This window comes from Carassius gibelio, chromosome B24 (assembly GCF_023724105.1).
Source record: "Carassius gibelio isolate Cgi1373 ecotype wild population from Czech Republic chromosome B24, carGib1.2-hapl.c, whole genome shotgun sequence".
NCBI classification, from domain to species: Eukaryota; Metazoa; Chordata; class Actinopteri; order Cypriniformes; family Cyprinidae; genus Carassius; species Carassius gibelio.
In genome coordinates this window covers 2260952-2288876 of record NC_068419.1, presented here as the reverse complement: position 1 = coordinate 2288876, position 27925 = coordinate 2260952, and the positions used below count along the sequence as shown (strand labels likewise).

General features: G+C 34.3%; 1 protein-coding gene across 2 annotated transcripts; it reads right to left on the bottom strand.

Annotated features, from left to right (window-relative positions):
* Nucleotides 1–1548: 1548 nt before the first annotated feature.
* On the bottom strand, nt 1549–27925 carry mybpc2b (myosin binding protein Cb). Of its 2 annotated transcripts, XM_052596627.1 has the most exons (29): nt 27794–27924; nt 19655–19669; nt 19524–19541; nt 18946–19005; nt 18678–18826; nt 17330–17447; nt 17192–17240; nt 16168–16227; nt 15915–16081; nt 15706–15838; nt 15320–15444; nt 14936–15041; nt 14042–14211; nt 13779–13944; nt 13596–13702; nt 13484–13513; nt 13067–13209; nt 11933–12092; nt 11548–11652; nt 10454–10642; nt 10240–10374; nt 9102–9269; nt 8936–9024; nt 8660–8855; nt 7727–7866; nt 7300–7459; nt 5597–5733; nt 4379–4565; nt 1549–2154 (listed from the first exon to the last, which is right to left on the bottom strand). In XM_052596627.1, exons 1-29 carry the CDS (start codon nt 27810–27812, stop codon nt 2129–2131), a joined length of 3327 nt encoding a protein of 1108 aa, XP_052452587.1. In that variant the 5' UTR covers nt 27813–27924; the 3' UTR covers nt 1549–2128. The 2 variants fall into 2 exon arrangements, with proteins under 2 accessions (XP_052452587.1, XP_052452588.1); XM_052596628.1 differs by lacking the exon at nt 19524–19541 and having other exon boundaries at nt 27794–27925.

Below are 27925 nucleotides of genomic sequence, written 5' to 3'. Positions count from 1 at the left end.
CTCTCCTCTCCTCTCCTCTCCTCCTCACCTCTCCGCTCCGCTCCTCTCCTCCTCTCCTCATCTCCTCTCCTCTTCTCTCCTCTCCTCTCCTCCTCACCTCTCCTTCCCTCTCCTCTCCTCTCCTCTTCTCTCCTCTCCTCCACTCCTCGCCTCGCCTCTCCTCTCCTTTCCTCCTCTCCTCTCCTCTCCTCTCCTCTCCTCTCCTCTCCTCTCATCTCATCTCATCTCCTCTCCTCTCCTCCTCTCCTCGTCTCCTCTCCTCCTCACCTCTCCTTCCCTCTCCTCTCCTCTCCTCTCCTCTCCTCTCCTCTCCTCTCCTCTCCTCTCCTCTCCTTTCCTCTCATCTCATCTCATCTCATCTCATCTCCTCTCCTCCTCTCCTCGTCTCCTCTCCTCCTCACCTCTCCTTCCCTCTCCTCTCCTCTCCTCTCCTCTCCTCTCCTCTCCTCTCATCTCATCTCATCTCATCTCATCTCCTCTCCTCTCCTCCTCTCCTCGTCTCCTCTCCTCTCCTCTCCTCTCCTCTCCTCTCCTCTCCTCTCCTCTCCCCTGCATCTTGGCTGATATATAGTGGCTCAGTTGCCATGGAAACCTACAGAAACTATGGTGATGGTCTTACAGCATTGCCTCAGCAGCACCGAGTGGCTGAGCACAACTGCATGCAATGATTTATGCAAATTAATACAGTAAATCGGCCAAGTCAAACTGAAAGGTTTGTTTTTATTATGATTATTATTTTTACTGTCAATGTTTGGATTTATATTAATATTCTAATTATTTATACCTAGAACTTGGACATTTAACAACAGTGTACAAAACACATATGTACATATACGTCTAACACATATACTGTACATATACTATCTATCTATCTATGATTTGTATGATGGATAGATAGATAGATAGATAGATAGATAGATAGATAGATAGATAGATAGATAGATAGATAGATAGATGGACAGACAAACAGATAGACAGACAGATAGATAGTATATGTAAATGCGTGATGTATAAATACCTTAAAACACACTATTTTTTATTTAATTATTTGTACATTTTTAGGGTTTAAATGTCATTAAATGTCTTGAAAGTAATGTAAAAATGCTCCCAAATAGGCAAAACGTTATAAGCAAAAAAAAAAAAAAAAAAAAAAAAAAAAAAAAAATATATATATATATATATATATATATATATATATATATATATATATATATATATATATATATATATATATATATATATATATATACATATAGTTTTTTTTTTTTTTTTTTTTTTACTTTGAGGAACAAAGCTTGAGAAAAAAGCATTTAAAATTAATGGCCAATTAATATCTTCCAATCAGCATCATTTGGAAAAACTGTTTATATTATAAAACGATAATGCATCTACGATATTGTGGAGAATATGAAGTTAGTGGGCTTTAGACATCGTTTGTGAAGACTAGTGGATCGAGTGAGCAGAAAATGGTGAAATATCTTTTTTATGTGCTTCAGTGTTTGCTTTATCTTCACCTGCAGATGTGTTGTGCAATCAGTGATGGTGCAGTTGTCATAAAAGTAGTTTATTTTCTGCTCCGCAACACAACAAATGGAGATACAAGTTACACATACAATGCAGTTTGGGCTGCAAATATTCGAGCAAAATGAAAGCATTAGGTAATTTGATCATTTCAGACAGCATTAAGCTTTGTAACTAGCTAACCAACCAAGCAAGCTTTGTTAATATTCATTTCAATCACCTGTTTGATCCTTAAATCATTTATGAAGAGGAAATATGTCGACTACATGAAGGGAAGAGTCTGTGTTTTCAGTCCCTACTAAAGCCATTGTTTTTGAACATGCATTATTGTCCATAGCACAACGTCACCGGTTGCTATAGTTTTTATAAAAATACTTCTCACTGGGGCATAATGCAGTCAACCGAGCATTTATTCAAAGCCTTCAAAAGCTACAGTACTAAACCAGAGCGAGAGTTTAAGACCGTGTGAGCCGGCGTCACTTATTTCATTCACACGGAGAGACTGCAAACACAAATGACTTTAAAACAGAAGTTTATGGTGGATCATATTCAGTCGATGTCATTTCTCATCCGTTTCATCTCTGCTGTTAACTCTGCGTCATCTGTTCTACTCCTTCTTCTCTATCGGTGCGGCTGTGTTCAGGAGAGAGAGAATGTGTTTGTGAGAAGAGATGACAGATGATATGCTCTGTATTTGTATTACTCATAAAACAATAATGATATACAGTAATGCTATACATCATGGTAGTGTCTGCTGTACTAAATTTATGCTGTTGTTAAGACTATAATAAGTTATAAAAAATTAAAATATAAAAAATTATTATTATTATTTTTTTTTTTTTTGCATTACTGTAATGAGCATTTGAGGGATAAATTTGCAAATGCAATGAAAATTATGTAAGAAGTAGGCTAAATATTATACATATTTAAACATTTTAGGGATAAATGTCATGCAAGCAAGATGAAATTTGAATGCATGTTGTCTTGACCATCTAAACCAGTTTAATGTCTTTTATATCATCAAAGCATCTATGGCCTTCTGGGTAAACTACTATTATAAAAAGATTAACTAATCTATAGTGCAGAAAATATGACCAAGTTAGCTGGATTTGGATATCTCACTAAAAAAAGTGAAGATTAGTGGATCGAATGAGTATAAAGTGCACAATATCTACTTGATGTGTTCAAGAATTCAAATGTAGGCTAGCAACATGATAATGTGCTATTCTCCAATGGCATTACTAAAAAGACAAATCCCTTACCAAAAAGGAGTACACTTCAAGTTTATTTTACTAAGTATACTTAAGTAAAGTTCAAGTATATTTTTAAGTATACTTTATTTAGCAAGTATACAAATATCAGTGTTCTAGTAGTATACTTAAGTGTACTGTTTCAATACTCCTTGGGACTACATTGGCCCACTTTCTAGTATATAAAATATACTTTTAAGTACACTTTAAGTATAACAGTTACAAACTTTGAGTACACTACTAGTTTACCTCGATGTTTGTTGTTTGTACTGCAATCATACTAAAAGTTAATTTATATGTATACTGAGAGTTTACTAATTAAATACTTTATACACTTTGAAGTTTAGTATCAGAACCTACTAGTTTATAGTTTTATACTGCAATACGTTTCCTTTGAGTGAACTTTACATCGTACTTTAAGTATACTAATATGTCCCTATTTAGGTTTGAATATGTATATATTTTGTTATATGAATATCTAAACATATCCAAAACATCCAAAGAAAGAACAGGGTATCTGCTTGTAAACAAACAACAACAACAAAAAAATATATTATTCTAGCTTCATGTATTCTTTTTTTAACACTTAAATGTGGGTATGTTTCATAAAAACATAAAGAAGTAACATTTTGAACAAAAAGCAGAAAAAAAGACTATGAATTGGATTGAGAATGATAATTAAAATGTAGATGGAGTTGATCAACACTTCAAAGCTTGTCTATAATTATTACCTCTAAATCGGTCATTTTATTCTATAACATTACAGTTTTGAAGCTGTTTCATGTCAGATGATCGAGTTACATGTGTTAGTATCTGTTGTTTCTTTTTTCTTCTTCACTTACTAGCGCCCTCTACTGTATAACAATGAAAACACAGATTCTTTTTGTAAGTATAAGTCAAGTACACTTAAATGTCCCTTTAAGTATATTTCTGAGGAGTACATAAACCCCATTTCTGAGAAGTACATAAAAAAATAAACTGAAAGCACACATTCCTATTTTTAGTTTAAAAGTATACTAATAGCACACTTGAATAAACTTCTTTTTCGTAAGGGAAGTGAAAGTAAGCATGACTTTCCTGCTTTAATTATCTTTTTGTAACATGTTGCACAGTTGGAAACAAGCCATAAAGCATCTGGTTTTGCCTGTGTGTTGTCAGTATGACACATATCCATTAAATCTCCTTAAATGTATTCATCCTCCTCCGGCGAAGACATGTTCGGTTGCATAACTTTGTTTGTTCACATTCTTTGTATCTTTCCAGCTGGATGTTGTCTGATGACATATTCTAATGTTATTCAGAGGTTTTCCTGGTAACAGTGTTTAACTGGTGACACAAGCACATGACACAGCAGCAGTTTAATGAAGTACTACATGCGCCCTCTAGTGAACCACTGAAGTACTGCGTTTAAAACAATCAACTCTTGTTCTCACACTGGACTTTTTATTTGAATTATCCAGGTTTTATACTGAGCTAATCATATTTTCTAGCACCTATTATTAAGAATCACTCTTGCCTTATGATGTTCCAAATACAAGGTTAGTAAATCCATTTCTCGTTGAAAATGCTTTCTACATCCGATCCCTTTCAGTGTTCTTGTAAATTACCTCTGATTTCCAATCTGCACTCCACCTCATCTTCTCCGAGCTCATTCACAGCCTTGCAAGTGTACTTCCCGCTGTCGAAGGTGCTGGGTTTGCGGATGTTTAGAGTCAGGACTCCCTGGTTATTCTGCATCAGGAACTTTGGATCGTCACCTATTATCATCTTGTTCTTCATCCAGATGATCTTCGGCTGCACAGAAACACAGAGGTCAAACTGTTCTGCTCAGAAGTACATCTCGTGACATTACAGCATTAAACTGGATGTGACATGATTTTTCCACAGTGGACTGTGAAGGATGTTGGATGATGGGGAGTATATGTGTTCCTGGAGCACAAAGCCAGTCTTAAGTCTCTGGGGTGTATTTGTAGCAATAGGCAAAAATACATTGTATGGGTCAAAATGATCGATTTTTCTTTTCTGGCAAAAATCATTAGGATATGAAGTAAAGATCATGTTCCATGAAGATGCTTTGTAAATCTCCTACCATAAATATATCAAAACTGAATTTTTGTTTAGTAATATGCATTGCTAAGAACTTCATTTGGACAACTTTAAAGGTGATTTTCACAATTTTTTTTTATTTTTTATTTTTTTGCACCCTCAAAAAATGTATTGGCTTAAATAAATTTATTGGCAAAAATAAAAAAAAATGACACTTTAGACTGGTTTTGTGACATATGTTGAGGCAAGACATTTCTGGGAAAATATTGATCAGTCACAAGTCATTTTTAAGATTTTAGGGTATAACACACTAAGATTTCAGTTAAAAAAACGTATGTTTTAATATTCTTTTTTCCCCCTCCGTCCACTTTTTTTATTCCAATCTATATTCTGATGTTTTTACATATTTATACATATATCTGATTTTATATAACATTTTATTCCTGAAAACATAGCGTAAATGTTTGCCGTCTGTTGACAGAATTTTCTGATAATTAAAAAATCCCTTCTTTAAAAACATAACATTTTTGAACCTGGCTTTATGTTCAGATGTACGTTTCCCAGATTAATGCAAATTATTGCATATTTAACTACTGAAGCTAATGCCACATATATCTGTAAATTCTGTACTGCGATTAATAATCTGGGGAAATATGGTGACATATGTTAGGTAAATGTTTTACACAGTTAATCTGTAGTGTTTGGCTTAAAAAGAATAAAAGCGAGTCGTTGTCCTCATGTTCGGTAGAGTACGATGACAGTATGATCAGTGTGTGTACCTTTGGCAAGCCTCTGACCGCGCAGCTGATGGCCGTGCTGTAGCCGATGGTCACAGATCGATCCACGAGGGGTGCGGTGAACTTCGGAGCACAGTTCATGTCCTTCTCCTTATAGGAAGCTTGCTTTTGTTCCAAACCTAAGAGTGTGACATTGAGAAACTGACATCAAAATCTGCAAACATCTGTGCTAACATTATATCTAGCAAACATAATCCTGACAGTGTACCATGTTTGTGTGAATATACTACTGTGTTAGCTGCGATTAATGAGATTATTAAATCACAACGGCTGGGATTTGAGTACATAAATACATCTGCTGCATGTTCAGAATGAAGTGTTGGAGTTTGTGCTGCTTATAATGTGCATTTGGGAACACAGTGTGTGAAATGTAAAGCATTTAATGTTTGTACATTAAGAAATTAAGACATTACATGATCCACAAAATCCATAAGAGGTTTATTATAAATTTTTTTTAAGATGTATACATCACCTGACAACTGAATTCATGATCTATTCATTGATGTGTGGTTTGTTAGGATCAGACAATATTTGTCTGAGATACTACTGTTTCAAAATCTGAAATCTGAGGGTGCAAAAAATATAAATACTGAGAAAATCATCTTTAAAGTTCTTAGCAATGCATATCACTAATCAAAAATTACGTTTCGATATATTTACGGTAGGAAATTTACAAAATATCTTCATGGAACATGATCTTTACTTAATATCCTAATGATTTTTGGCATAAAAAAACAAAAACGATCATTTTGACCCAAACAATGTTTTATTTGCTGGTTTTGTGGTTCAGGACCACATTTATGAAATGAAATCATACATATTAATATTGTAATTTTACAGTTGTTATTTAATAACAAATTATTATATATTTTTTCTTGTATACTATTTTTTTAATTTTACATTTAAATAGTGCAAGTAATATTTCTAATTTTAGTTTTTATTTAGCAGTTTTGCTTTGTAATTTTGTGATTTTTTTTTTTTTGCAATTTATTAGTAATTTATGTAGCTCTAGCTGTAATTATATTACAGCCATATTTATATATAATCACAAAGTTACAATACAAACACAACAACCATAATGATAATAATATATTTTTGCTTTATAATTTTGTGATTTTAGTAATTATTATTATTTTTTTTTTGCAATTTATTAGTAATTTATGTAGCTCTAGCTGTAATTATATTACAGCCATATTTATATATAATCACAAAATTACAATACAAACACAACAACAATAATGATAATAATATATTCTTGATTTGTACTACACTGTTTTTTTGTATTTTACAGTAAAATTATTTTGCGTTTATCAAGTCATTTTATATTTTTACTTAGTAATGAAATAATATTTTATAAAAAAAAAAAAAAGATATATATATACTATATATATGAAGAGTTTATTAGATTTGATTTAATTTGATTTAGATTGAGATTTAATTGGAATGCACAATCACAAACAATCAAAAAGAAAAACATGATTTTTGAAAAATGTTAAAAGCAGAGTTATCTGTTTTGCAAATAAACTCCTCATATATTTATATACATAAAAGTTTTATTAAAAACTAAATAAAATAGTTAATAGTCTAAATAGTTAACTCGTCTGCAACAGTAACCACAGTTTATCTGCTCTCAAGCCTTTTTCTTTATGCAGTGCAGTCGAACAGCTAAGTTTGATTTGACTGACCGCTCTTGGCAACGATGGCGGTGTTCTTGCTCATGCAGGGATCTTCACTGAGACCGCAGAGGTTCTCGCTGTAGACGCGGAACATGTACTCGTTTCCGATGACCAGGTCAGAGACGGTGCAGTTAGTGCGGCGATTGTGCTCATACACCGTGAACCACTCCTGTGAGGAAGTGATGGAGAAAGGGAGTCATTCACACAAAAATAAAAGTTCTGTCATCATTTGTTCTCCCTCATGTTGTTTCAAACACCCTACGGTAAACAGATGGATGCTGCTGAGGCCAAAAATGATGATAAATCACCGAAACAGTCAGCTATGTATGACTCTATTACTAGTTTGAAGTCACGCTGAAGTCAGAGAAAGATATGATGGTGAGTAAACGATGACAGACTGATTTCTTGGTGGATAAATGGAGATTAAATATCTCACCATGGTTTTCTTGTCTGCTTTCTGGATCGTGTAGCCGGTGATCTCACAGTTGCCGTCATCTTTGGGAGGTTTCCACTCCAACGCTGCGTTGAAACCCCAGACGTCAGTCACATGCACTTGAGTCGGAGGACCGGGTTTATCTGGGAAGAGAGTCAGAAGAACTTGATGAACGTCTCTGGGGTGAATCAGGGGTCAGCATTAGAGCAATAAGACAGAGGGAGATTTCAGGGCTCTCGAAGTTTCCCAAAACTGGGATTCGTGCAGTTTGGGAGGTGATGAAAGCTAGTTAGGAATCATAAAAAATTTAATAAATATTTTAAAGATTTAATTAACTCTTAAACATGCTAAATGTTTCTACAAATAAAAAATATAAAGATTTTAAAATTGTAAAAATGTAAAATTTAATACTGTAATAATTTACATAATGAAATAATCTTCATAAATGACTAATAATAAATTCCAAAATGTAACATTTATTTAATTAATTTAATAAAATGATTTATATTTACATAATTAAATAAACCTAATAAATTAATAAAAACTAAAAATGTCAAATAAATAATTAATTTTAAATAATTGTAAAATAATTGTCAAATAAAACCCTTAACATAAAGAAAAAGGTAAAAAATGTAATTTATCTGCATGTCATTTGATCATGTCTGACATCAGCCAGCCATAAACTTGCAAATGTGTTATATAATTATTGAAATTAACTTAAAATTTTGTTGGGTAATGTTATATCTTTACATGAATATAGCATATACATTTTTTTTTTACATTATAATTGTTTTTAATTATTTATATATACCAAAATCAGCATCAGCCAATTAAAAATCCTTATTGGTCGACCACTATTTTTTTATGATATTCATTAATAAAAATGCAAGATGAGTGAAGAAGTATCTACACATCTTCAAAACTATTTTATCTTACCTACAATCCGGATGTCTATGTTAGCTGAGTCCTCCATGTTTTCAATTTTTAAGGAAAGCGTGTATTTTCCAGAGTGCTCTCTCTCAGCAGAACGAATGAAGAGGATGGAGTCGACGTTTGAGTTCCTGACGCCCACTTTCTTTTCATCCACCGGCTGGCCGTCCTTCAGCCATGTGGCAACCGGCCGAGGCTTGCCCTGAAAACACACACACACACACACACTTGTTCATTTGTGAAGCGATGGGATTATGATAGATGTATTTAACATGCACACACCTGGAAAGGGATGACGAGGTTGATTTTCTCTCCGACTCTCTTGATGTACTTGGTTCTGAGTTCACGAGGCAGACGGATCTTGGGATGCTCTGAAACGAGAGCAGAACATCACTGTGAAGAAACAGGGTTTATTATTTATTTCTCCTGGATCTGGTTGTCTCCTCACCCATGATCTCTCTGACGGTGACGGCTTGCTCGAGCAGTGCAGGAGGACTGCGGCCCGCTATATTCACCGCAACCACACGGAAATTGATCTTCTCTCCAGTGGGAAGGTTCCTCACTGTGTAACTCTGCCGATCAACCAGATCCGTGTTAGCAGGATGCCACTCCGTTTCTGAAAGATTATTGATAATAATTCGAACATTAAAACATAGATTTATATTGACACATTATAATGAATTATTATATATTTTTTTAATTGCAAAGATTAAATATCTTTTTTTTTTCTCCAAATAAATAATTGTAGTATTAATTTATAAAAAAATAAAAATAATGATTTGGGCATGTGATGGAGAGGTATGATTTATTGAATATTCATCATATGTTTGCAATGATTTAGCTTGCAATTTTTTTTAGATTAACTCGAGTGTTAAAGAGAGTTGCAATTATTATTTTTTTTATTTAAATGAGCTAATTCAAAAATCAGATTGTAGTGTTTTAGCTGCATGTCTGTTTATATATATGTACACACACACACACACACACACACACACACACACACACACAGACAGACAGATATACATAATTATTGTTATTTGTAATTAGATATTGTTGCATATAAATAAAATGAAATTATTACTAAATTAAGTGCTAATTTAAATATTTCTTATTATTTTACTAATAGCATTAAACATTTTAGATTTATTTGCAAACAACTAGAAAGTTCAAAGAATTACTCCAATTTAAATCTAAATCATTTTAAATTTAAACCATTTTAGAGCAAAAACATAAATATCAGTATCATGTGATGCATAAGCAGAACAGTTCAATTTTTATCACTTTTATTATTATTATTTTTTTTAAATGTCTGTAGTTTTTATACATTTTTGTTTTAGATTCAATTATTCTAGTTCTTTAAATTTAAAGTGAAAAATGTTGGCTTGGACACAAAATAAGTTCTTTTTCTTAAGCTATATCACCCAGCCCTTTTATTTATCTTGCATTATTTATTCACATATACTTTATCCACAATACTCCTGGAGGATCTTTGCCCAAGTGCACACTGGTGAAGTAGCTTTGCATCCGCTGTGCTGTCACTATGTAGTGTTCGGTTTAGGCAAAGATGATTCCAGCAGATGACTCACCTCCTTCCTTGCAGAATTCAATGATGTATCCATCCAGCCCTCCAGCTCCGATCTTCTCCGGAGCCAGCCACTTCAGTGAGCACGTAGTGTCCGTTACATCATCAACGGTCAGCTTTGTGGGCTCGCTGGTGGGAGCTGCGAGAGAGAAAAATCTAAGGAGTTGAAGCGAGAGTCGTCATAAGTCCATAACAAAGCAATAGCACAAGCTTCTCACCGATCGGCATGAATGGTTTGGAGTTGAGACTGGGAGCCGAGATTCCGATTCCATTGACTGCATAAACTCTCATCTCATACAGAATGCCTTCAATCATGCGCTTGGCCTCATATGTTGTGTTCTCATAGACGTCAAAGTTAAGTTTCGTCCATCTAGATGATCCTTTCTTCTTCCTCTCCATCAGATAGCCTTGGAAACAGAAGCAGAACAGATTCCTGTTATGATGCAGCGACTTCTTCTAATTGTGTCAAATACTGTGATTGTACCTAAGTCTATACTAGGTGTTTACTAGAGATGCACCAATATGACATTTTTTTGCTAATACGAATGCTGATTATTCAGAATGATACAGTATCTGCTGATGCCGATAGTTTGTTTTTCTTAAGAAAAAAAAATTCTTCAAACTAATGCTGCAAACTATACAGGGAACCTTCTCTTTTGGTACATAAGAGGTTAAAATGAACTAAACACTATTATATTCAGTGATATTTATTATAGATATAAAATTCACACTCAATAATGTTTGTATACTACTCAATTGCACATAATGTAGTTTTCATAAAACATTTTTTTATTAAAGCGGAAGAGACTCGTGCTCCGGGTTCTCGCTTGAGCTGAAGCGCTACAGCGATCTAAGAGCGTCACATTAAGTGCATCAAAATTGCATTTATTTCTTATTTGTAGAAACAAAGCTCTTTGTGATTATTAGATTGGAGGCACATAATATTTTATGAAGGGAAAACTGTGGACCTGGCAACCCTGGTTTGAACGACACGTGCTTTAAAGGGTTTAACAGAACCTGTGTTAATGTGCTATTATTCATTTAACTTAGACAGCCCTAAATTCAACACACACACACACACACACACACTAAAACATTCTTCATGCAAGTTTCATTTGATTGACAGGAGAAAATTAGCCCTGATTATCCACTGTTTTTAAAAATCTGTCGATAATCTGACAATATTATCTGCCGATAATGAATGCAGATAATAGCTTTTATCGGCCGATACCGATTATCGGAAGATATATCGGTGCATCCCTAGTATTTACAGCTGTGTGTGTGTGTTATACCTCTAACAAGTGTGTGTTACCTTTTAAAGGTGCTCCTCCGTCAAACTTCGGAGGCTCCCAGATAATAGTGGCACAGTCTTCTCCTACTCCGGTACACTTCACATTCTCGGGAGGATCAGGAACATCTGCAACGACATGGGTTCGATTCCAGGGATTGCATGAGTGGATAAGATCTTTGCCATGAATGCATTTGGCCAATGCATAAATGTAAATCTAAATGTGCATTTAGACCCTAAAGGTGCATTCAAACTCCAACAATGATTCAATCATTAAAGATCACTATAGTGTTTGTAGTTAGCATAATTCCTTTTGTCCACATTCCTTTGGAAATTGAACTTTGGATCAGTTTCTGGTCAGAATCACAGTGCCATCTGCAGGAATAAAGAGGCAGTGCTGGAAACACACCTACGATTTTGATGAATAGGTGGGCTTTGTCTTCTCCTGCGGGGTTGGTGACAGTGATGGTGTAGTTGCCCTCATCTTCTCGCTCTGCTCCTTCAATGACGAAACAGCTGAGGTCTTTCCTGTTTTCCACACGCACTCGTCCCTCTGCGTCTGTCACTTGCTGTGACACACAGGTACAGCCGCTTTATTTATTCCTTTAGCAAACACTAACAACTCGTTTTTTTAGATTTTTTAAAATACAAGCAAATGATATTTAACACATACTGCAAAATTTTGTAAGATGGTTTTCAGCCAATACAATACGTCAGACCAATACCAATAACATAAAAAAGTCAAAGTAAAATGTATTTATAAATTTCACAAAAATACACCATAAATACACATGAATACCATTCGTAAGCTAGTGATTATAAGTCTCTTCTGCTCACAAAATGGCATTTATTTGAACAAAAATACACAAAATATTGCAAAAAAATAAATAAATACAAGTCAGCCAGTCATTTCTTTATCAATGGCATGCATGCATTATGTTTCTTTATTTGTGTATATTACAGTTTCTATTAAAATCACAGTTAATAAGCATGTATTTAATTTTTAACTTCAGTAGGACTTCTGTAAAAATATATAAAAATAAATAAATTAAAGTTTTACACTCTATATTAATGTCATTTCAAGCATGTAGAGAGGAGTGTTATTTTAATACTTATATACTATTGCAGTTTTATTCATATTTAGAATGACTAGTTATATATGATTTTATTTTTTATACTTTTTTATTTTTTATTTTGCTGTTTGGTTTTGTCCTTTCTATTAGTTTTTTTATTTGTTTTTGTTATTTGTCTGTTTTTTATTTCAGTGTTAGTTTAATTTTAGTTCCGTTTTAGTTTTTATTTATAATATTTTTAGTGCTTAAATATACACTTAAGTTAGTTGCCAAGGCAATATTTTTCCCAGTCACATTTCTTATTAATTTTAATTTTGTAATTAAAAAAAAAGTTTTAGTAAACTGGTGGAGATTCTATATTAGTGCATCCCAATTTGAAGCATGTGTATAACCCACTATACCAAATATGTCAAATTAAATGTCAAAATTATAATCACTACTGATTAATAGTCTTTATTTTGTATGTGTACCTTGTCTCCCTTCATCCAGCAGACGGTGGGAGCAGGTTCTCCTGTGATCTCCACATCCAGACGCAGCTTGTTACCAGCAACAACAATGATGGTGTTCTGAGAAACCATGTTACCGGCCACATCCAGATGGATTTTAGGAGGATCTTAAAGGAGCAAGACAAAGTAAGTGGATACAAGCAAGTGTGGTTAGAGAGAGCATATGTTAAAACTATGTCTTCAGAACCAGTCTGGGCTGTCTTTCCCAAAAGCATCATAAGCATCTCCATTGGTTTCAATGGGTCTACGATGTACTTTAGCTTACAATGCTTTTGGGAAACGCAACCCAGAGCAATTAGCAGTTAACCAAAGGCTAATCTTTCATATTTTCAAATTAGCATGTCTGAATAAGAAATTAAAACGTCTTGGTTTTTGTCCTACCTTGTCTGGGAACATAGTCGATCTTGATTTCTGAAATAAAAAAAACCATCTGTTTATGCACAGTCATAACAAATCTGAGATAGTTTTGTTGACTATAGAGTTTCCTTCTCACCCAGGAAGTTGAGTTTAGCAGACAGTGAGAGCGCATAACCGTCTGGAACAAACGTGTAATCTCCAGCATCCCCTGGCTTGACGTTATCGATGGTTAAACGATGAATCCTGGAGTCACAGGCACACATGTTTCAAACCTGCACAAATACATCTCATCAAAGTCAACACGTGTCTGAATGCTGACCTGCCGATATGGGAAATCTTGATACGGTCGCTGGCTTGGACTTCCACGCCATCCTTAAACCATTTCCCTGTGACTTTCTCGTCAGACACCTCACACTTGAACATAGCCTGCTCTGCAGATTTGACCGTGAGGTCTGCGATGCTCTGCAGCACCTCCAGTTCCTTCTCTGGGGTGGAGTTTGACAAAGAGAAGAAAAAACGATTGAAGAGTTTCAACTTTAGTCTTCATAACCAACTCCACTGGTGAGGGCTGTAAGATGTTACCTTCAACGATGAGCTCTCCCTTCGACTGGCCTCCGTTGGTGTAAACGAAGTACATCCCACTGTCCTCTACGGTCGCCTCTTGAATAATAAGACAGTGGCGTTTCCCGTCCTTTTTGAAACGATACTTTGAATTCTTGTCATCTCGAGACAACTCCTGATCCTCGAACATCCTGCAGTTACACATACAGTCATGGCCGGTCAAAAATCTGGGATAAATATGAATTCATTTTTTTATTTTTTTGAAAGAATCTCATATGCTCACCAATGCTCCATTTATTTAATAAAAAAAATAATAATTTTGTGAAATTTTCTTACCGTTTAAATTAACTCTTTACAATGTGAATATGTTCAGCACCATTACTCCAGTCCAGTCAGAAACAATTCTGATTATTACCAACTTTATAAACAATTGTGCAGATTACTATATTATGTTCATATATTACATATGTGAGCCTGGAGCACAACAGCAGTCTTAAGTCTCTGGGGTATATTTGTAGCAATAGCCAAAAACACATTGTATGGGTCAAAATTATAAATTTTTATTTTATGCCAAAAATCATTAGAACATTAAGTAAAGATATTTAGAAACATTTCCTACCATAAATATATCAAACTTAATTTTTGATCAGTAATATGCATTGCTAAGAACTTCATTTGGACAACTTTAAAGATGATTTTCTCAATATTTCGATTTTTTTTTAAACCCTCAGATTCCAGATTTTCAAATAGTTGTATCTCAGACAAATATTGTCTGATCCTAATAAACCATACATCAATGGAAAGCTTTTTTATTCAGCTTTCAGGTGTATAAATCTCTCTCTCTCTCTTTCTCTCTCTATATAGCAAAAGCATTTTCAGTTCCTTCATGATGTAAATTATTGCCTGTTTGTTTACCAAATGACGTGTGCTCCCTCCTCAGACACTTCGATCTCAAACTCCACTCTTTCTCCCACCACGACCTGGTAATCATCCAGCAGTTTAGTGATGGTGACCGGAGGTTCTGTAATGCAATTTGATAAGGTGACTTCTAACACCATTGTAGTCCTGTGTATACAATGCAGCAATATCTAGTACAGTGTCTTCAGAATGCTAAAGGAGCTTACTGTTTGACACTTTACTTTGACATTAGCTTGCAAAGCGATTCTTGGAGAAAAAATGTAATGCTAGTTAACATATCTTGGGTTTTTGTTGATGATTTTGCAGATGTTTACTGTATGTTAAGAAATGAAATGCGAGCACTGCAGCTCTCCAGATGAATTTGATTAAAAAAACACACACCTTTGACAAAGACTTCCGTGAAGCATTTATCAGTCCCGACCACACACTCATACGCAGCATCGTCTGCCAGACTGCATTTGTTAATCGTGAGGGTTCGAATGTTTCCATTAGACTCCATGATGTATCTGCCATACAAAGAGACGGATATATATGTGATGCTTCCTTACAATATTAAACATAAAATAAGTTTGGATGTCCAGGCTTCCTTGCTTTTTGTATAAATGTTGTTGCTTTTGCCATTTTGAGACAATTTTAACACAAGGTTTAAAACACAAAAAAATGGATCATCTTAGTAATGCTTTCTCCACATGATCAAGTGAAAGTGCTTTTCTCAGAAATGTGTCTTTGAAATGCAATGCATCTGTGTGTGTTTTCTAGATTCTCACTTGGCAGAGGGTTTGATCTCTTGGCCGTTCTTCAGCCATTTGACCTCAGCGTTAGGGTCAGCCACCTCCACAGACAGGACGATCTTCTTTCCCTTGTTAACGGAGTACGCTGACTCCAGTCGTCTCAGGAACGCTGTAGAAACATCCCACACACAGTCTCAAACAGAAGATCACAGACTTGAGTTCTGACTGATCTCTCGTTCTCGTACCCTCGCTGACTTTGGGCTCCACGACCTTCATCTTCTTGAGTCGTTTCAGCATGCCACGCAGGTCAGTGATGCCGTACTGAAAGGCGATCTTCTCGTACTCGCTGGGATGAGCGCTCTTCAGAAGCTCCCAGACGTCGATGTCCAGCTCAGGCTCTGGCTTCTTTTTCCTGTGAAAGTGTGTGATGTTATAAACAAGAGTGAGCGGTTATAGGAGACGGAGTGTGGTTTTAATGGAAAGAGAGAGAACACTTACTTTTTAGCGGCTTTGAGAAGACCACTGAAGTCCAGTTCACCCTCGTCCTCCCCAGCACCACTGTACAAGAGCACATGTTGAATTCACAAAACACAATGTGTGTGTGTGTGTGTGTATATATATTTATATTCACTTAACTCAAAAAAAAATTTTTTTTTAATTAAGTTATACGTCACATCATAACATTAATACATATCAAAAACATCTATATGTAATACATATGTGTATGAAATGTTTTTGCAAGTCAAATTACATTTAAATAATGTCTTGAGTTTTTTTTATTCAGATTTCCATTTTTCATAAGTCATCATAATTAATTTTTATTTATTTATTATTATTATTATTTTTTTTTTTATTTTTTTTTTACTTATTTACTTAATTCCAGAACACAAATGAACACCCCAATATAGGGATGCACGATTGGATTTTTGCCGATATCCCACTTGCTGATAAATTTTAACTAATTTTGGATATAATTATATAATTATTTTATTATTTAGGTTAGTTTTTAATAAGAACTCATTTGTTAGAATGAAATATAAAATAACAAAGTTATTCTATAATGACAGTAAATGTAAGATTTTAAAATAACGAAAAAAAATAAACTTTATATTAATCACTTCATTTTTTTTTTCAGAAAGATGCAGTGGTAAGCTTATTTTATTTTGTGATTTAGCATTTGTAAATTGTCTAAAGCAAAAATGTTGAAATTCTGAAAATGTATTAGAGCTTATAATTTGATGCAGTTTTTTTTGTTGTTGTTGATGTAAGCTATAGCTTTTGACCTTTAAATCAAAACATACTCATGGTTGTATGGCCTCAATTACTGCTTTATTTAATCAGAAACACAGTCTAAATATTGCTTTCATTCCCGGTATTCATATTAGCAGACAGTTAACCAAAGTGTTTTTTGATGGTTGGTTCACTTGCTCAATTATTGCACTTAGTTCTGTTAAATCCTAAACATCTGACTGCATACTTGTGAGAAAAGTCTATTCGCTCACGTCTGTCTACTCAGACTCACGCTCTTTTGAAGGCAGACAAAATATCTGCTTGCTCCTCTTGTTCAGCAGCTACAGAAAAGGAAGAAAGATAAATATAGAGCAGTCATTCTTCAAAGATGGTGCTTTAGTGTTATTTTGGTTGCGAAAGACACACTAACCCTCCACAGTGATCTCAAAGGTGCAGCTGTCACACTTGTCTTTAGCAGACACTTCACACCTGTATCCACCTGCGTCTCCTGGGACCACCTTGACGATCTTCATCTCGTACGTGTAGATCTGAGAGAGAACGAGCCAAAGACATGTGATGTGTAAGGATGATGTGTAATAAAATACATGCCACAAATTAATTTAAATTGATCAACTTAAAGCTGCAGTAGGTAACTTTTGTAAAAATGTATTTTTTACATATTTGTTAAAGCTGTCATTATGTCCTGACAGTAGAATATGAGACAGATAATCTGTGAATAAATCAAGCTCCTCTGGCTCCTCCCAGTGTCCTATTGCCATTGCAGAAATACATCGCTCCCATTAAGAAACAACCAATCAGAGCTGCGGTCCGTAACTTTGTTTGTGTTCAAAATGCAGAAAATGTATATAATAAGCGAGTACACCATGAATCCATTTTCCAAACCGTGTTTTTGGCTTGTCCTGAATCACTAGGGTGCACCTATAATAAGTGTTTATATTCAGACTATTTTAGATTGCTTCGGGGGTACCGCGGCGGAGTAACCCAGTACCTTTGTGATTCTTCATAGACATAAACAGAGAAAGTAGTTCCGGCTACGATGTTCTTCCGCAAGACGCAAGCAGTTCTGTTTATTAACCGCTACCGCAGCTTTAACAGTGTAAAGAAAATCGATATTCTATATTGTAGAAAAAAAGGCAGATCAATATAGTACTTAAATAAAACAATTTAAAATAATTTTGTTGATATAATGAATACCATTAACATTTCAGTTTTGAATTATACAAATGCTCTCCCAAGAACCATTTTAAGGAAACCTGTTTCAACCACAAAAATAAAGGTTTATAACTCGCAATTTTATTTTCTTACAATTCTGAGGGAGAAAGTCAGAAACTAGGAGTTCTGACCTTTTCCTTATCTTACATTATCTTTCCTGGGATGTAAACTTACAATTCAGTATTTTTCTTTCCACCACAGAATAATATTTTTTTTTGTTTTTTACTGTGACTTTCATCTAACAATTCTGATTTATTATTGTAATTGCAAGTTTATATCTCACAGATCTGACTCTTATTCTCAGAAATGTGTTAATGTATTGCACTTCTGAATGTAGGCTATATCTCAAGATTCAGTTTTAAAAGCAATTCTGAGAAAAAAGTCTGAATTGTGACATAAGTCAGTTATGTTTATTTAATTATTTCGTCACATGATGGAACCAGGCTTTCATTCAGTACACCACACTTTGAACAGTTCATAAATCCTGTTATAATGAATATTCTTTACATTAAATTGAGTCTCAATGCAACACACTGCCCTCTAACCTTCGTGTTCCTGTCATAGGACTCTTTTAACTGGATGTGTTTTCCCGCTTTGCTCCCGAGGTCCATCCACTTCCCCTTTAACCACTTCATGGTGGGTTTGCGTGTGAGGTTGGTGGAGTCCACCTTAACCACAAATGTTACATCTTTACCTGTGTCAAAAAACAAAACGAAAAGATGCATCATAATAATGCAGCATTCATCTTTTAATATGGGTAGTTTTGTGATGGCAACTATTTGAAGCTTTAATGATGCATTTGAGTTTTAATACCTGTGATGGCTACCACACTTTCTGGCTTCTGCACAAAAAGTCCTGTCAGCTCGGTGCGTCCTGCAAGCATGTGACAGGTTTGTTATATAAATACAAAAAAAATGCACGCACGCATATATTCACAGATAGGGATCCTGTAAATAACATTTCATGGTGTCAACAAGAAGCACGCTCCGTTTCCATTTTAAATATTCCTTGCAAATATTTAAAACTTATTAAGTCAAGCATTAAACAATAATACGTATTTTGAAGGACATTAATTATAGGATCTCTGAAATAACTGATGTGAGCTCCATGCACAAGGAAAGAGACAACCATTCTTTCCTCTTCTCACTTTTTGCAGTCATTCATTTTAATATTACATTCATTTTTCATAATAGGGCAGGGCAACTGTATTAGCCTACACACACCTCACTGTAAATATAATAGGTATTATTCCACATTATATCATACAGTCCTTTCATACACACCGACTTAGAACTCTTAAAGAAATTCTAAGTGATTTATATAGTTAGTATGTGGTTTAAATAATGCAAGGAAGTTGCTAAAGGAGTTTCATAACCATTCAGATTAATTACCATCCTCTTCTGGAGCTTCTGCAGATGAAAGAACAACGTTAAACTAAAGAAATCTTCTGTGCTTTTTGCTTTTTATATTTAAAGGTCTTCTGATTTGGAAACAGTCAGTGCACATTAATGGTGTCACTTACCCTCTGGCTTCACCTCTGTGGGAAGAAAAGAGACAAAAAAGTGGCATTAGACAACAGATTAAGTAAGCATATAATTAATGCATAATATAGTGCATATATTTAACTTGTAAAATGTACATGTTATACATATTTCAATCAATGATCCAGTGAGCTGTCAGAAGGCATTTTTATCATAAAAAGTATTTTAAATAAAATATGTACAGTACAGACCAAAAGTTTGGAAACATTCCTATTTTTTATGTTTTTGAAAGAAGTTTCTTCTGCTCATCAAGCCTGCATTTATTTGATCAAAAATACAGAAAAAACTGTAATATTGTGATATATTATTACAATTTAAAATAATTGTTTTTAAATGTATTATACTTTAAATTATCTTTTTTTTTTGTGATGCAAAGCTGAATTTTTAGGATCATTATCACATGATCCTTTAGAAATCATTCTAATATGATGATTCATTACCAAAGTTGGAAACAGTTCTGCTACTTAATATTGTTTCAGAACATGTGATACTTTTTTAGGATACTTTGATGAATAAAAAGTAAAAAAAAAAAAAAAAAAAAAAAGAAGCTATATTTTTAAAATATAAATACTTTGTAATAACAATATACATTACTGGTCAGTAATTTGGGGTCAGTAATTTTTTTTTCTTTCTTTTTTTAAATAAAATCAATACTTGTATTCAGCAATGATGTGTTAAATTGATAAAAAGTGATAGTAAAGAAAATATATTATTAGAATATATATTATTAGAATTTTTATTTTTTATTTTGAATAAATTCAGTTCTTTTGAACCTTTTATTGATCAAATATATTAGACAGCAGAACTGTTTCCAACACTCATAATAAATCAGAATATGAGAATGATTTCTAAATGATCATGTGATCGACTGATGTTACATGTGACACTGAAGGCTGGAGTAATGATGCTGAAAATTCAGCTTTGCATCACAGGAATAAATTATTATTTTTAAGTATATTCAAATAGAAAACTATTATTTTAAATTGTAATAATATTTCACAATATTGCTGTTTTTTTCTGTATTTTTGATCAAATAAATACAGGCTTGATGAGCAGAAGAAACTTCCTTCAAAAACATTAAAAATAGTAACGTTTCTAAACTTTTGGTCTGTACTGTATATTTCTACAATGCATTAATTTAATAATGTTGAAACCGCGGCACTGACTGACCATAAATGTTTCTGTGAATCCTGATTGATGACCATCGGCTAAGTTACTATGTAACCACTCTGACATCATCTGTCCTGATGATAAATATACTCCAGAGCTCTGTGTAAACTGATACAGACTCTCAGCCACACAGATGCTCTACAGCCCTATAAATATGACACCAGAAAAATGTAGGTGGCATAACCTCACAGTTTTAGACTTTCTTCTGTATATTTATAATCGCACATACCGTGTGCACATATGACCTTTGACTGAGTTGTGTTTTTCAGAATTGGAAAATACAGCTGTAAATTTGATTAAAGGTGATGCCATAGTTTGCTATATAAACGTGGGTTAGAGTTAAGGGCAGTTTTAATGCACAAGGAGTGAATTTTCAAATAAAACTAGAGTAACATATGTTTAATTTCACTGTTTACATCTCGTTTGCTATTAAACTGAATAACTCTCTCTCTCTCTCTCTATATGGTATGTATGTCTCTCTCTCTCTCTCTCTGTGTGTGTGTGTGTGTGTGCTCTTGTTTTTGTGATATATCAGGACACAACTCAGTATAATGACATGTGTATGACACAGGTATTACAAGGAGAGGGTGACTTATGAGGACATAACCCATGTCCCCATTTTTCAAAACACTTATAAATCATACAGAATGAGTTTTTTTGAGAAAGTAAAAATGCACAAAGTTTCCTGTGAGGGTTAGGGTTAGGTGTAGGGTTGGTGAAGGGCCATAGAATATACAGTTTCTACATTATAAAAACCATTACGCCTATGGGATGAACACACTTTACAAAAAAACAAATGTGTGTGTGTGTGTGTCTGTAAAGTCGTTGCATTAAATGTTGCATGCAACACAAAAAAAAAAAACAACAAAAAAAAACTTCTGTAATCAAATATCTAAACATCCTTAAATCAAGATACATTTGCTTGAGATGCTAAATGAAGACACAAAGTTATTTTTGTATTTATTTTGAGAAACTTAACTAAATTCAGTAAGCTTGTGTTTTAAACAAGAACAGATATCTCTCAGAAACCCACTGGCAGATTTGGTTTTCTTTCTTGTTTTAATCATAAACTCACTTCACTTTAATACATTTCTCAGAAAACAAGACTATTTATGTCATGTTGCGTCTCAGGTAAATATATCTTGATTTAAGAATCAATTTCACTGGAAAACAAGACATTTACTGAGGAAGATTTACGATTGCTTTACTTGGTCTCAACCTGCAGATACTCTGATATATATATGAGCTAATTTCAGCATCTGCAGTTGAAAAACATCACCAGCTGAGCACTAATTTCTTGCTCTGGAGTCGGAGGTGTCAATGCAACTTCATCAAGATGTTTCCACTCTGGTGATGAGAAACTCTCTCTGATCGTGTGCTCTGAAATAGCAGCATGCCTAACATCCGCCTCGTTCTCAGGAGGGCACTTTGTTGCCATGGCGCTTGTTAAAAGGCAACGGTAACATCGTAACCTCTCTGATGTCAGGCCAGGAATCTACCCTTCCACCACACCGGTATCAGATAGCAAGCATCTCACAGTCAGGCTCTTATGGTCGGGCAAATAACTGTCTAAAATGACTGAGCTTAAAGAATATTGAGCCATAACCACAGATATGCTGCGATTTGTTTTTAGGTTAACTGAGAAGATGTGCCACATCGAGGTTATTGTGTTTGCACTTCAGATTGATTTTAGGTAAAGTAGACGATTCATTCCTGTTTAATTGTGTTTTTCAGTGGACACAATCTTTTAAACAGTAAGTAGGATGGATCAGGAAAGCTCTGCTGCATTTTTTTAGGTTTGTATAAAATATGATCTGTCTACCCATGATGTTATTTGTCTGTCTTCACTGGACTTTTTTAATTTTTTTTTTTTTTTTTTTAAGCACTGTATCAGATTTCAAGACACACATAGAAATTAACTTTGTGTCTAAAAATGGCTTGAATATTTCAACCCTTAAAGCAACTGAAAGAAAGACTGCCTTAAAACTCTTTAAATTACTTGCAATTTAAGTATTAATTAACCTCTTTAAATTTGTTATATTTGCTGTTTAAAGTGATTATTTTATTTTATTAATTAATAAATAAGTTGATCAATGTTTTGTAGCATAAAAAAATAGTAGAACATTTTTATTAAAATCCGTATTTATTTATGCTTTTATTTTTGCATTTATCTTTTATCTTTCATTAAATGCTGCTTGGAATTATTGTGTTTGCAATTCATTCATTCAGAATCTGGAATTAGGAATTTGATCACTTATTATAAAATAGATAATTTTTTAAATCCAGAATATGATCCGAGATCACATGTGGACTTGTTCAGGAAATCTGGCTATTGAAAATTTAATGAACTGACTTTGATGAGTTCATTTTGAACAGGATTCAGTAAAATGATCCTATCTTCTGATCCGGCTCCAAATGCTATTAATGTAAGTGTCAATTTATACCTCATAAATGTCACACTTCACCTACAATAAATTGTAATATTATAAAATCAGTTTGTCATAAGTAAATGTAATTGTAAGTAAATAACTCCTGGCTAACAGCAGAAACACAGAAATGCTTTATATCTAGTGTTTATGGTTTATATTTGGTGAATAAACACCTCGAACTTTGTCTTCATGATTCACTTTAGGTGTGTGTGTGTGTGTTCCTTGTATTTATCATGTTATGGGACCAAATGTCCCCACAAGGAAGTAATATCACTAAATCTTGACCTTGTGGGGACATTTTTGAGGTCCCCATGAGTGAACAAGCTTATGAATCATACCGAATTAAAAACATTTTTAAATTTAAAATTGCACAAAGTTTCCTGTGAGAGATAAGTTTAGGAGTAAGTTTGGTGTAGGGCGATGGAAAATACAGTGTACAGTATAAAAACCATCACACCTATGGAGAGTCCCAATAAAACATGGAAACACAATGTGTGTGTGTGTGTGTGTGTGTGTGTGTGTGTGTGTGTGTGTGTGTGTGTGTGTGTGTGTGTGTGTGTGTGTGTGTGTGTGTGCGTGTGTGTGTGTGTGTGTGTGTGTTTCAGAGGGATTGAGGCAATACTTAACACAGTGTACTCCATTCTGGATTTAGCACATTAGGAAGGTAAGCTCCCAGTCTTAGCACAATTCCACACACACACACACACACACACACACACCTGGTGTCTCCCGACAGAGCTGCTGAACCTCCATCTATCACTCAGATATAATGCAGATTGTTATAAAAGCACTCATTCAAACTTTACCGAATCAGTGAATCTGGGTGGCCGATAATGCAGCACGTAATGAGACCCGTGCCGAGGCGACTGTCTAAATCTGTTCATGTAAATGACTGAGTAGTGACTAAAGGTCTGAGACCCAGTCTGTCAGCATTGTGACCCTGAGCTAAGCACTTGATCCCGGGTCACTCCAATTGAATTACTCATTTCATTTATTTATATTGAGACTAGCTTCTTACTAACCAATTTATGGCAAAATTAGGACTAATTAGACATGCTCTGTCCTTTTAAAAGTTTGTAATCCTATTGATTTAGCTAGCATTGCATTTTATTACACTATATGTTGCATTGTTTTATTTGCCCTCATTCATTGCTGTTTGATAAACTGATCGTGTCAACATGATTATAAAACAAATGATAATTCTGAAAAATAAAATGTATCACTGTTTCCACAAAAATATTGAGCAGCACAACTGTTTTCAACATTGATAATAATCAGAAATGTTTCTTGAGCAGTAAATCATCATATTATTCTGATTTCTGAAGATCATGTGACACTGAAGACTGGAGGAATGATGCTGAAAATACAGCGGAGCATCACAGAAATAAATTACAATTTAAAATATATTCACATATAAAACAGATTTTTGAAATTATAATAATATTTCACAATATTACTGTGTTTACTGTATCTTTTATCAAAATAAATGCAGCCTTGGTGAGCAGAAGAGACTTTTTTTTTTTTTTTTTTTTTGAAAAAATGCTTTCTTACCCCAGATTTGGTTGTGTAAAATATACATTTTAATATATAACTATTTATTTCATGAGCAAAAGTGTCCAATAACAGGAGATCAGATCTCAATATGTTTGGTCCATTTCAAATAAATTAGCTTTAAATAAGACCTCATGTGAAAAACATTTTAAAAACGTTATTCATTATGTGCACAGCTTTATTTAATTAGAAAACCATAAGTGCAGCTTTAAATAGAAGCTTGAGGTTCTGCTAACTTTGCATTTGGATGGTGACAAACACAGTTAAATCAGCTGTCCAGAGTGTTCTTCTTCACTAGTAAAGTCTGTGAAGCTGAAGTGGTGATTATCAGCGTATGAAGGTATTTTTAGAGCTCGTCTCTCCCCTGGGCTTCTGTGGCATTACCATATCGGACAACAGCATCTGGAAGAACCCTTCTAAGAGCGACGGCGTGTAAATCAACGCTGCTGACAGGCTGCTGATCGGATTTACTGCCATTCATTCAAAAGGTTGGGTGAAGTAGCAAAGGTTAAACAGAGAAAGGAATCGGTCTAAGAGATTGATTTGCCACAGGAAAACATGACGTGATTTTCCATTGCTATTTTTCCTGCAGCGCACTAATATCTCTCCGAACAGCTGACTTTTTTTTTTTTTTTTGCCTTGCTTTTTACTCAATCCATGATGAATAAAGTTGTCTAATAAACTGATTTACAGACCGAGCTGAAAATAGAAATGGCAAAGGTCATTAGGAAATATTTATATCTTACTGTGGAGTGTGAAAGGGACGAAGAGGTCAACGATCCTAGATCTTCTTAAAAATGTGTTTAGGTTTTGTGGCATATGATATACAGTCTAGTCATGTGGCCCTAGGTATGGATTCAGTGAAGGTCTCGAGGGTCACGCTTTTATTAGCATCTGAACCCTTAATTGGATCCTAGTAGGGAGTTACACACTCGCTCTGAATGAAAGAGCACAGATAAAATGTGTCTCCACCAAACTGGCTCCAGGTTTCAGATTCTGCTCGGCTTAAATTAGGCTTTGTGTTTTCCACTATCTTAAAATCATTTGACTAATGTGTAGGGTTTATCATCAATGATTTCTTTATATATCGCAATTCTGAGTTAGTATCTCAAAATTCTGAATTTATATCTTGCGATTCTGAAATTCATAAAATTTTGAGTTTATACCCCACAATTCTTTATTTATATCTCGCAATTCTGACATATTGCAATTCTGAGTTAATATATCAAAATGCTTAGTTTATACCTTGCATTTCTGACTTAATATCTTGCAATTATGAATTTATATCTTGCAATTATGAATTTATATCTCACAATTCTGACTTATATCGCAAAAAAAAGAGTTAATATCTCAGTTAATATCTTGCAATTCTAAACGTATCTCTTGCAATTCTGAATTGTATCTCACAGTTTTTAATTTATACCTTAAAATCCCGAGTTTATATGTCACAGTTTTGACTTTCTCACAATTCTGAATATATCTCGCAATTCTGACTTTATGACATGACTTCATATCTTGCAATTCTGAATTTTCTTACATTTCTGAGAATATCTTGCAATTCTGGGTTTATCTCTCGCAAATCTGACTTTATATCTCACAGTTTACAGAACTGTGAGAAAACAAAATATGAATTATGAGATTTTTCATCCCTTGACGGAATAAACTTCCCTAAAATATCACTTGTTCCACATTTGAACCATATTCATACTGGATAAAGTATATTAGCTTTACAATGAACTGAATCTAAACATGCATTTAGAAAATACGATTATTTCAATCAAATCAAATATCATTAGTTATGTCAAAACTGTGCAACCCAAATAAATGCAAATTGTATATGCAATTCAAACACATTTTATTGAGTGCACATAAAGCTTTTAAAGTTTCATGACACACACTTCATGAAGGTGTTTTCAGGTTGTGGTGTGAATGATCTGTAAGCCGGTGGTCAGAGAGGAACTGTGCTAAGACTAATAGATGTGCACCCTGTGTGCTTCATCTCGTCCCGTTCTCACACTGTCACACAGTTTCTCGTCTTACACACTCACTAGAACGGGATGGATAAAAAAGATAAACTGCTATGACAGGAGGAAGAAATATATTTCATGACCGTATACCGTATATCTGTCTGACAGAGCATAAGGTTTTATGAGCACCAGTTTAGCTTTCAAGTAAACTGTTAATGAATAGTTCAGATCGCAGACAGACAGTCGATATTATTTACATCAACATTATTATCTATCTGTCCCATGCAGATGAGAGCAATGCTGTGCATACTAATAAAACATGTCAGATCATTCATATAGTGCTATGGTGGTGAGAAACAGCACAGCTTTAGTCTCAAACAGAGCATGGTGTGTGATACTGTTTCAGCTTTGCTCGGGAAGCTTTTCATTTGGCCATCTGTGCGACTTTATCTTTCTGCCTTGACACATCTGCTCCGCTCTTTCTCTTCACACTGACCCTTCCTCATTCATGACACCTCTCCTCCTCCTCAGCTTACACCCTTCTATTCATTCTAATGTTATTTTGAGGTGTTTGGGGAGTTTGCACGTGTTTAGAGACTAAAGAAAGTTTGCACATGAAAATGAAAATACTAGCGCATGAAAATACTGTAAAACATCATCTTAGTAGCAATGACAACACAATATGAGACAAATTACAAAATATCTATTATATATCTGATTAAAAAGTAACAGTTACGAATCAAGGAATCTTAGTACAATTCACTCATCAGTGATTCAGACGATGCAATTAAACAATAATAGCTGATAAATAAACAAAAGCTCAATATTCATATCTAATAACACTTAACAATCTAACTTTTAGATTCAGTTCTAATCTTGTCATGCTTTGTAGACTTTCTGTTACTGTCACTAACAATGCTGGCACTATTAAACATACTAGTAACTACTACTGCTAGTAAATAAATAGTAGAAGTAGCATAAAGTCAAAAACGGAGAGATGTACCTTCTGTGGGCTCAGGCATAGCTGTAACTGCGTCTTGCTCGTCTTCCTTCGACTGACAGCTTGTGTCACTTTTTTTGCTTTTTATTTCACAGTCCCTCAGTTATTCAAAGCGTTCAGGGAACTCAAATTACC

What these genes read in the sequence shown, in the direction of transcription:
- mybpc2b (XM_052596627.1), bottom strand. An exon ending in CCTATTCATCAAAATCGTAG is followed by an intron (nt 11,653 to 11,932) that starts GTGTGTTTCCAG and finishes ATGTCGTTGCAG; the next exon opens with ATGTTCCTGATCCTCCCGAG. An exon ending in ACCTCGTCATCCCTTTCCAG is followed by an intron (nt 8,856 to 8,935) that starts GTGTGTGCATGT and finishes GTGTGTTTTCAG; the next exon opens with GGCAAGCCTCGGCCGGTTGC.